Here is an 11,152-nt window from a genome sequence, read left to right as displayed (position 1 = left end):
GCCTAAGAGGGCGGCAGCAGGTGTGCCAAACCTGACAGCTCCCCTTATGGCAGCTCTTGCAAATGGTGGCACTGGACCTCTGGTTTGACCTAAGGGCAAGCGCAGCCGCCTTCAAGAGCTGCGATCCGGAGAGGTTGGGGCGTGTGTGCAGCCAGCAGTGTGCCTGGCGCCCTGCCCTGCCCACAGATAGTGTGGACTGCAGCAGCAGCAGCAGAGCAGGGCCCACGGAGAGCCACTGGTGAGGAGCTCCTCTCCATGCCATTCCTTCTTCACGGGAGGAGCCTTTCTCACACCAGCTTTAACGTGCTGGGAGCAGAGAGAAGCCCCCTAAAAACACCCAATGGCTGGTGGAAGGCCAACGGGCATCCCCAGAGCGCCTGGGCTGCAGCTCCCATAATCCCCAGCCACTGGCCACGTGTGTGTGAGGGTTCCACAGAGCTGCGGTCCAAGACACTGGGAGGGCCCCGGGTAGCCTGCCCCTGGCTTAGGAGGGTTCCTTCTCGAAAGGGGAGCAATGGCACCCCCTCCTGCCAGGTGGCTGGAGGGCAAGCGACTCTGCCAGCCTTCACTGGCTGTGATGCGAGGACGGGAGGGCCAGCCTGCCTTGGGGTTCCCAAGATGATGTGCAGAAAGCGCCAGGCCGGGGGGGCCCCCTAAGCTACTGGGGGAGGGCTGGCAAGGGCCGCGTCGCAGGGCTCCCTCACCTGATTTCATGGAGCTTGACAGTCTCGTTGATGATCACAACGAGGACGAGGGAGAGCAATCCCAGCAGCCAGGAGGCCAGGGGAATGTCGCCCACTCTGCAGGTAATCGGAGACTCCAGGTTCACCCAGAGCTTGAGGTCCAGGAGGGTTTGGATGACCTGACCCAGCAACCTGCCAGAGAGAGACAGCCATGCTTGAACCACAGCGGCCCTCGAAGGGGGGCCGCGGCCCAAGGTCCTCTTCGCAGCCTCCTCCAGCAGCCACCCGTGTGGCTCGCACAAAGCAACAGGCGGGCGGCACAGTGCCACGCGCAGCATCTGGACATGAACGCGCGAGTGGGCAGGACCCTCGGGCAGGCCACTTTTCTCAGGGTAAAATATAGAGCCGGATATTCACAGACTCTGGGTAAAATGCCATGTCACGGAGAGAAAAAGACCTGAAACTGGGGAACAAGGCACCAGAAGGCAGAGGCACCCACAGAGAGGGCTGCAGGTCGGCACTGCAAGAAGAGGACGGGAGAAAGGGAAAGGGAGGAAGAATACGGCTGGAGCTGAGGAAGTGGGCCAGCAAGTTGCAGGGGGCCAACTGGATGCAGCTGCTGCTGCTGCTGCTGCTGCTTGGAGGATGCAGAAAACGGTACTCACACAACTGCTACCGTCAGGGTCCACCAGAAGTTAGTGAAGGGGCTCTTCCTCCACAGAGGCTTGGTACGATGGACATGGGTGACGGATATAAACACTGTGAAGGAAGGAAAGGAAGCAACAAGCTCTTTCTCTGCAGCCTTACCCTAGACAGGAAGGGAGAGTGACAGAAATACTCCGGAAGAGTGGGTGGCTTTTGAACCACCTTGCCCAAGAGCACAGATGGCCATGGAAGCCTGCCCAGAAAAGACTTCCAGGCACCGCGGCCACTGCCCAGGCCCTCCTGGCAGCCCTCCGCTCCCTCCAAAAGCCACATCCACTCAGTCTCCGCGCACGCGCACACCCACGTGATGTCTCCGCCACGCCTAAACCGGTCAGGGATTTGTTTTACAGCTGCACTGGGGATGAGCAACAAGCAAGACATTTTACTTTATTTCTGCCCTAAGTGGCAAAACTGAGGTGGTGATTTACCACTGGAGCCTTGGTAAGAGACTCGTGTGCTTCTATGGTGCTGGCACCGGAGGAGGACTTGGCAGGCTCTGGCCGCGCCATCGAACCGCCTGGTAGCCAAGCTAAGATTAGCTAAAGCTGGAGTAGCCCTTCCTGCTGCTCTGCTTCAATGGCTTGGCCAAGTGTGGGATTTTTGAATGTCTGGAAGAGAATGCGCCACCTTCAAGTGAGCATGGCCCAAGCTAAGCCAGAGCGAGTGTTCTGCTCACTCAGGCTTCATTCGGTGCGGATGGCAGCGTCTTGACAGAGCAGCAGCTCTGCTCCCAAAATGTAAAGCTACACAGGTACATTAAAGCCTGTGAAATCAGCCCATTTTAGGTTTTATGTTCACTATCAATATAAAAAGTGTCTACCCAGCCACACTTCCTTTGCCATCGGTGGACCACTTCCTTTATTTATACCTATGACACCAGTTTTATTGTCTGTGCTGTGGATTTCTGCATAGGTTATAACTGTTTTAAATTTTGTTTTCATTATGCTAACTTTTGCATGGGTATTGAGAGTAGTATTGTGAGAAGCAATTTTAAATCTTTTCAACTAAGGCAGTTTTAAAAGTTAACCTTAAAATAAGGTTCTGGAAAGGACTTCTACAGCTGGGCCAACAGGCACCCACTCCCGCCCCTCATCCCTTGGCAATATCATGACCGGGTGAGTAACAAAGAATAGTTCTCAGGTGCACTTCTGAAACCCTCTGAAACGGTGGGGTGTTCTTTTCTGCAAGAGAGGACTGGATTAGGGGTGGCAGAGTGCCTATGAGTTTCTTTCTTACTGGCATTTCCATCAAGGATTTCAGACAGGGAAACACAACACAGGGGCTTTTCTTCCCCAGTGTGGTTCCCCACGACTGCTGAGTTTTGTCTGGTAGAAGAAGTGACTACAGAAAATGTGCAGGGCCTGGCCAGGACCACCTTCGGGCTTCCTGTCCATACACATGCACCCACCCCTTCCTTTTCACCACAGCTGGCAGTAAGGAACAGAATGAGCTTACCAGTATGTAAGACAATCATTCCAGCTGTAAACTTCTGGGCCAGGAGGAGAATGTTGGAAAATGACCCAAACCAATCAGGAGGGCTTTCTGCATCCCTGAAACAACAAGCACAGGGCATCACACAGAGTGGATTATGGTTAAGGCATCCGCAAATGCCACCTGAAAAGACGAAGACAAGGAACCACTTGTTAGCTGCTTGTAAGAGCCTGTGGGTGCTGCAATCCAGGCAAGACAAACTGTTTCACTGGATTAACTACTTTATGGTCAAACATATAATTTGGAAGTTGTATTTGCTACCAGCACTAATGAAATAGAGCATCGTCGTGTGGGCATGTTTAGTTCGGCACAGAGCTTTCGCTAGACTAAGAAACAGAGCAAGTATGATGCCTGTCGCTGCTGCCATTATAGACACTGTCTAATACGTCAACGTCCACCTGTGAACGCACCCAATGTTCGCAGTCATGGAGGAAGACAGGAGCTAACACAGAGAATGACAAGAGCGAAGTGACAAAGTCTGGGTACTTTGTCAGGGTTTGATAACGCTGCCAATTGAGGGAGGTGTGCCCCAGTGCTCGTCTGGTGGGCCCCACATTATTTTGGAAATTCCTGAATGAGATTGTTGATGATTATGCAAGTGGTGGGGGACATGTAAGACTGGTCTGTGCCTGGCAACGGATGGATCAAAATGCCCCCTTTTGTCTCCCTTTGTTCTACAGTGCACTAGAATAAAGCTGGTTTTGGCTCTAAGTCTCGTCTCAGGCTCTGTTTGGCTCGGGTCTGGGGTCCACCCGGGTTTGCCCCAGCTGTTCATTGGCTGAGTCCGGTAACAGTTTTGTCACACAACGTGGGGCACCGAGTTTCTAAAGGTGAATTTTGCCTCAAAATTCTTAAGCCTTCTCCCTCAAAGAACCTCTTTTCAGATGGGTGGACGACCAGCATTAGAGAGCTCTCCCTCAGCATTTGGGCTGAGGCAAATTTGGCCAGAAACCTCCACCAGCCGTGAGCAGGGCTTGAGGAAAGGGTGGCTGAGAGGAAAACGAGACTGAGAGAGCTAACCCCGACAAGACAAGGAGTTCCCAGGTAAGAAAAAGCCTCTGGTAAAAAGGGTAACTGCTTGGGGGAAGACCCAGTTCAAAAAGAGGGGGGAAAGAAGGGCCTCCGGTTAGAGTCCGGTGCTGGTTAGAGGCCGGCAAGTTACCCATCCCTGTCTGACGGCTGGTGACTCCCGAGTTGAACTCTATGGGAATAGGTGAGTTCGAGTAGAATCGGGGGAGCTCCTTGGGCAGAAGGGGGGAGTTTTGGAAACTCTGGTTACCCTGGTTTGAGCCCGGGGTGAGTGGATCCCGCATAAGTGCGTGAGCACTTTTGACCAGGGACGCCTGGCAGAATTGACAGAAGGAAAATCAGAGAGGTTGGCTGAAATCCTTCTAAAGGTCTTCTGGGGAATGCTGAGCGCATTTTCTTCTCCTTTAAAAACAAGGCTGTGAGGCTTCTGTGGAAGCAGTTGTGTTTGAAAGCTAGGCATACAGCAGCCCTTTCACTGCAACACTGCCCCAGAGGAAGAGGAAAGCAGCACAAGTCCCCGTTCCTTGAGTTCACACCATTCTAGCCCAATCCTGGAGGAAAACAATGAAGCAACTAAAAAGTCTACAAAATCCAGAAGGTGCTACCCCAGAACAAGAGGGGCCCAGTTCAAATGAAGAGAACTGTTCGCATTTGCATTGCTTCTTTATTCCAAGACTCACACTTGAGAGCCTCGACAGAGAGCAACACCCTACCTGTGCAGCATGATGGAGGAGCAGCTTGTGACATTCACACTGAAGGCAGATGAGTTGAAGTTTGCACAGTAATCTTGCAGCATGTAACCAAAGCAAGCCAAGCAGGAACAGATGGTGAGGCTGAATTTCAGCAGGAAGCAGAACAGGAAGTAGTGCTGAGTCTGCAAACAGTGCCCAGAACACCACAGTTACTCACAGCACCAGTGCCCGTGACTTGCTTAGCCCCACAGCTCCTGCCCAGACTCTCCAAAATCGCCTGAAGCCTCCCCGAAAGGCCCGATTAGCAGCACCAGGCTCACAATAAGCTACCCCACCCAGGGCAGCCCAAGCCAGATGATCACGGGATGGACAGCTACTGCTGACCCAACCCTTCAATGTCTCCCCAGTAACATCTGCAGCTCCATCTGCAGATTGGGGGTTTGGGATGCTTAGGCATGCAAACGGGATGGCTGACAGACAGACAAATAACTATTGTAAAGTCTGGGTCCTGTACTTTACAGAAAAACCTGAGGAAGTTACCTATGATAGGCTGGAGGACAGTCTTTTTATTACCTACTTGGCTTTGTGTGGAACAAAATGAAGTTCTTGCTCTTATTTAAACATGCATTTATTGCTTATCCAATATGGCTTGGACAAATTCCACTTCCACATCGTTACTCTCAAGGTAAACAAGGCACAAAGCATTGCAGTAATCCCAAAGATTACCAAAGAATGGTTACCAAAGAAAGAATGGTCATGGCCAGGTTTGTCTTCTTGAGGAGAAAGAATAATGGCTCGCTAGCCAAAGCTCAGCATCTCCTGCCAAGAAGCCCTCCAAGCTGCAAGCCCACTGCTCCTGGGACACTGCAACCGCATCCCCCTGATCCACTGGCCTTACAGCACACCCATGCTACCTGGAATACATCTCAGCATGTTCCCTTCCTTCCTTCCTTCCTTCCTTCCTTCCTTCCTTCCTTCCTTCCTTCCTTCCATATGCTGCCCTATAGCCTGAGGGCTCTCCACACTGTTCCACACAAGTCCCACACTGGCTCCAGCGCCTTCCCAGTGGCACGCACAGCTGCCTGCCTCCACAGGCAGTCCAGTGATCCAGCTGCCCAGAACTATCCAGCTTGTCCCTTACCGCCACCAGCCCTCAGGCCATAGTTCCTACAACTTTCCTAGGTCCAGATGAAAATGGGAGACAGAACTGGGTGTTCTCAGCATATTGATCAAAACTCCACCAACACAGGAAACCTCACCCAGGGATTTCATGCAGAAGTGGAAAAGCACAGGGAACAATAAGGACTTGCCCAAGCTGGTGCCCACCAGGTTTGCTGGACTGCAGCGTCTCCTTGTGGTCATGACGCCTAAGGGTGCTGCGAGTTGTAGTCCGACACTTTCCAAGGGCACCAAGTTGCGGGTGGCCGCCATAAGTCTATGCACATAATAGGGTCACACTCCCACTGTCAACCCTTCCTGCTGGAGCAATCAAGTTATGTCTCAACCGGGCCAGAAGCCAGACTGGGTCCCGATGATCAGCTTCATCCAGGAAAACATGGAGCTGAATCACTGGAACGCATTCGAGCGTTTTACGTAAGAATGGAAATTTTGAGACTGGAAAGTAACTGGCGCAATCAATGGGACACAAGGGTCATTCTTCTCAGTAAAAGCTGCACTACCACTTCCGTAGCGGTGGTGAAACATAAGCCTCTCTCAACAAGGCTTTTGTAACTTTTGCCACCGAGACTAAACCGCCTCATCAGCCTGGCAGTCTTGATCAGCTCGCAGCTCAGGTGTGACGAGCCACACCTCGAAGAGTTCTGTGCACATGCTCAGGTAGCCACGGAGAGCTGGTAAGAAACAGCAACTGATGCTGCCACGCAGCTTCTACTCAAGGGGAGTCCACGCTGGGGCAAATGAGAGTGCCTGTACCTGTAACGTGCTCTGCAAAGAGGTCACGGTAGGCTGCTGGGGTGCGTGCGCCTCCCTCCCCTTGGGGGCCAAGCTGTCATTCACCACCAGCAACTGCATTGCTGGAGAGGAGGGCACCAAGCAGATACAAGCGCAGCAAAGCAGAACCAGGGGAAAGTTTGTCACCACCACGGCGGCACCGTAAGTCCTGAAACAGGCTCAGGCCCTTGTTCAGGCGGAGTGGCCATGAGAGAAAACGTCATCACTCTGACTTGCTCCATCCCTCCCATTCCTATATAACATTATGAAGCCATAGAGGTTTAGTTAGGTCTTTGGAGTGACCATGTCAGCTACGCAGGTCACCTCCTGCATTCCAGAAATCAGCTGGGACATGGGGGGAGCCATAATGAATGCTAGCAGAAAATGTGTCCAGCCACCAGAAAACCACTTGGGCCCATCAGCCTCCAGGGATGGACCATTCCGACAGGCCCACCCACCTGCCCCTGCAGCCTGGTTCAGCAGCCCTCACATATCCCCCACCCCTAGTGAAAGCACCTACTTTGAGCTTGTGCTTCACATTAGGCGTATTAAACCAGTCTTCCATACCCCGATGCTTTCGAAATATTTTGGACTGCAACTCCCATCATCTCTAACCAGCAGGTAGTCCAGCAGGGGCTGCTGAGAGCCCCAAACATCTGGAAGGCACCAGAACAGGAATGGTTCTAGTAAACCGATAGCTATACTGCCTAATGTAGAGGCCACAGGCTAACAGCACCGAGGCCAACCTCTCCCAGAGGGATACCCTTCTTTAGTCTCCCCCCTCCCGCCACTGAACACAGCAATGAGAACCAAGCTCAGGTGGTCTGTGCTGCATGGAAGGAACCTGGCAACTCACTCGGGCATCCTCTCTGCAGAGCGAGGGGACACCTGCTCGGCTTGGGAAAGTGGAGAGGCCATGGCTCAAGGCCAAACTAGGCAAGGTGAAGTGCATGCCTGCTGTTATCCCAGTATGATTTTGTTATTTAAATAGAAAGTGGTGGGGGGGCGGGCTCAACACACATCAAAGGGATGTTTCACGCCTTCCCAAAACTGACCCCTTGAGCTTCTGGGGGGGCGGGGGGAAGCAGCTTTTTGGAATTAGACAGGTGTCACTAAATTGTCTGGGGAAATTCTCCTTGTCATTGTCATTGTCATTCTCTCTCTCTCTCTCTCTCTCTCTGACACACACACACACACACTTTAAGTACAGAAGTCAGGAATGTTCACTGTCTAGCTTGGACCCCAGTTTACTGCAGGAAGGGAACAAGAGAATTCCACTGCTCCTAGCACCAGCAAGAAACTGAGCCGACTCTCTTGGCATGAACAGCAGAAAGCAGTATGTCAACCAAAAGCTGGAGATTATATAACCCGGCATGCTAAATATTTCGGTAACAAAGAAAAATGCAAATGAGGCCTCTGCTGCAATGGCTGATGTCATGCATTTGCATTTGGCAAGAAAATGACCTAACTCTTTGCAACACCCCAAGTTACCTCCCGTCCAGTTAGGACCTTTGCTTACCTTTTTAGGAATGGAGGTCAGATTCTTCCCAGTCGCCATCGACATGATGGAACTGTGAGGGGGCTTGCCCAGGAGGGACACACTGGAAGAAAGAAAGCAAGCTGGAATTAGCCTGGACAAGCAGCCAGAGAGTTGCCTTGCAAATGTCAGACCAGTGATCCATCTGGCTCAGGACTGCCTACACCGACTGATAGCAGATCTCCAGATCTGCCTGGATGGTCAGCACAAAGAATCTCGCTTCTGAAATCTCCTCCACCGCAGCTGGGGGGAATCCTTTCCATACACCTTCTTCCTGCACTGGCATGTCATTCCAACAAGGTGACAGCTATCACGTCACAAACACACCTCATCTAGCCCCTTCCCACATGCAGTTGCTACTCATTCTGCTGAACACACCCTTAGAAACCAAGTAAGGACAAAGAGCAGCTTGCAGTGGCTCAAGCAACCTGGTTCGCAGGTACCAGAAATGGCCAAAATTTAGGGAGCACATTGCCTCTGCTGTCTTCATTGCTTTTGCTTTCTATGAATGACCTATTTGTAGGCTGTTATTGTGATGTCTGAGCCTGGAAAAACTCTGGGTTATTTTCCCATGGTTCGTTTTTCTGTGCCCAAGTTTGGAACGTCACGCTAAGCACTATCAATGGGATGGCGATAGAATGTTAACGAAAAGCAGAAAGTTGTTCATCAATAAGCAAAGCGGAGATGCCGTCCTCATTTATTCCCACCCTCCCCCGAAACCCATGGGTTAAACAACCCATGAGCTGCCTTCCTGTGTGACTGTCCGCCCTGTCCCCTTCACAAGAATCGCTTTGCCAGGCCATCGCCCTGCATCTGCTCGGCCGTCCTGCTACCTCATTGCTCCCAGGTCTCCTCCCACTCTCTCTCTCTTTCAGTGGCTATCAGGATGTGCAAATGGTCTTGGCAAGTTTTCCTCCAGGCACAAAAACTTGTATTAGAGCAGTCATCCCCTGCCAGCAGGCAGAGAGAGGGTATGTAAAAGTTCAATAGTCAGTACAGAAAGTTTCTCAAGGCCCTCTGATTAAGGACTAAGGAAGCCCTGGGGGAAATCCTTACATGCAGCTCTCAGAGGGGAAGGTGCTGGGAATGTCTCCCCATGGAATCCGTTCCACATGGGGGCTATAATAGGTAAAAGAACCTCAGTTCATCAACTGAATTCTCACACAGAACATGCATGTGCCAGCAATAGCAGAAATGCGCAGTGAATTCTTCCCATGGTTAAGATCAGTCCATGTAGGCTTCCATGCTTTATGGCCTCCACACAGAGCTGCTGCCATAAAGAAAAACTTCCAGCAGCATCTCATGGTGGCCAGAACATGAAAGTCAAGTTTTAGTCTCCTTTGTGCCACGTATCATCTTCGGAAAGGGACCCAATCTCCTCTGAGCTGTCCTGAAGGAGGAACAAGCTGATGGACCACTGCAAGGAACTTACCTTAGCAATGGGTAGCAGAAGCAGGAGAGCCACAAAATGTCCGTGGTGCTGAGAATGGGGGGCAGCTGCACCAGGCAAGAGAGGAACTGAGAAAACAGCAAAGGGCTTGATCAGCAACAGAACGGAGGCCCCAGGAGGGAGCCCTCGCAAGCCCACCCAGCCGTCTTGTGGAGACAGGCAGAGAAGGAGCCCAGGCCGAGGAGGGCGGGCCACTGACCCGGCGTGCATGGCATGGCAGCAAATCCTGCACTGATTGACTCAGAAACTGTGGCGACATTCAAAATGTGCTTGCCATTTCATTTCGTTTTTGGAGAGAAAAGAAATATTGCTATTTACTGACTTATTTTTACAGGAATATTGCAGGCTCTGTCGTGAAACACATGAGAAGGATCTCTGCTAGGAAAAAGAACAGCCCGAGGATCACTTTTGCCGGCAGCTTCTAAATGCTGAACAGGTCTGATATTTGCTTCTAGCAGAGTTCCCTGTTCGCACATTGCAGAGTTACTCAACTCTGACTCCACACCCCCTTGCCCCTAAAAAGGCCCTCTACATCCCATACGTAGCCTCAGATCCACCTTTAGAAAATCCAGACTCTGGAGGCTCTTGATCTTGAAAATCATAAGAAAATTAGGAGAGCTTGCACATTTTGTCTTCCACGTACACATGATTACAAATGCAGAATCTGAGGACTATAAGCTTAGAATACAATTCAAAAATCTTGGATCTTTACCTGCCACAGCGAAGTGATGATGAATGCTGCCAGTAAAGATGCCCTATTGTTTGGGCCTGTTCTCATCACGCGGGTCCCTCCCTGCTTCCAAGTTGCCCTCTGCACTCCCTAACAGCGTTTAGAAAAGCTCACCTGGATGATGACCAGAGCCAACTGACACTGGAGAAGGAAGAGGAAGCACTTGCGGATACCGTATGTTGCATGCCGGGCCTAAAGAGAAGGTGCACATTATTCGGGTGGTATATAAGGTATGAGCAAACAGGCAGCCTGAAAACTCACACCATGCAGGAGTTGCTGCATAAAGAAGAGGAAACAGAAAGGTGCCACTATTAATAGGAACACTTCAGGGCACAGACTGAATAATCAAGACTGGTTTGAAGAAGAGTGCAGTAAATTAACTCACATCTGTCTGTCTGTCTGTCTACCCACCCCCTCCCCAGCTATCTATTGGACTGATATCCAATCTTTTTCATTAAAATGACTCAAAGTGCCTGACACCATTCTCCTCCTGCTCTTCGCACCCCTATCCCTACAACATCAACCCTGTGGGGTAGGTTGGACTGAGTGCCTGTGACTGGCCCAAAGTCACCCAATTGACACCACGGCTGAGTGGAGACTAAACCCAGGTCGCCTGAGTCTCAGTCCTGTGCCCCTAACCACCCTTTTAAAATTAAGTGTTTCCGTTAGGTTTTCAAAATGTCATTCTAGCATGCCAAATCCTTGCTCACACCCAGAAGAATAAATAAGAATGTGCTGTGTATCAAGTTAGACACAGAGCCCTTTTGGATATTAGTAGAAAGAGAAAGCACTCTTGGAGATTAACCCAGACTAAGCTGAATTAAGATATTTTTCTTCCTTTTACTAAAGCTTTAATCTAGAAGCTACAAGCTGTGCTAAAGTACA

The 11,152-nt window shown here is 51.0% G+C and overlaps 1 protein-coding gene across 5 annotated transcripts in view; it reads right to left on the bottom strand.

The window, feature by feature from the left end:
- TMEM94 (transmembrane protein 94) overlaps positions 1 to 11,152 on the bottom strand; it is an 81,268-nt gene that overhangs the window by 4,057 nt on the left and 66,059 nt on the right. For 4 of the 5 annotated variants that reach the window (XM_044453952.1, XM_044453953.1, XM_044453956.1 and 1 more), the window contains 7 exons: positions 10,382 to 10,459; positions 9,520 to 9,605; positions 8,070 to 8,151; positions 4,622 to 4,782; positions 2,844 to 2,938; positions 1,349 to 1,442; positions 705 to 875 (listed from right to left, as the gene is read on the bottom strand). In XM_044453952.1, coding sequence (XP_044309887.1) covers positions 705 to 875; positions 1,349 to 1,442; positions 2,844 to 2,938; positions 4,622 to 4,782; positions 8,070 to 8,151; positions 9,520 to 9,605; positions 10,382 to 10,459 — 767 coding nt within the window. Of the gene's footprint in view, positions 1 to 704; positions 876 to 1,348; positions 1,443 to 2,843; positions 2,939 to 4,621; positions 4,783 to 8,069; positions 8,152 to 9,519; positions 9,606 to 10,381; positions 10,460 to 11,152 lie in introns of those variants that run through there. The other variant, XR_006416990.1, reaches the window with a different exon arrangement.

The sequence above is a fragment of the Varanus komodoensis genome, unplaced genomic scaffold, assembly GCF_004798865.1.
Source record: "Varanus komodoensis strain SLA01 unplaced genomic scaffold, ASM479886v1 scaffold7_1, whole genome shotgun sequence".
Lineage (NCBI taxonomy): Eukaryota > Metazoa > Chordata > Lepidosauria > Squamata > Varanidae > Varanus > Varanus komodoensis.
Note: the sequence above shows the minus strand (reverse complement) of the source record. Positions and strands in the feature narration are given on the sequence as shown.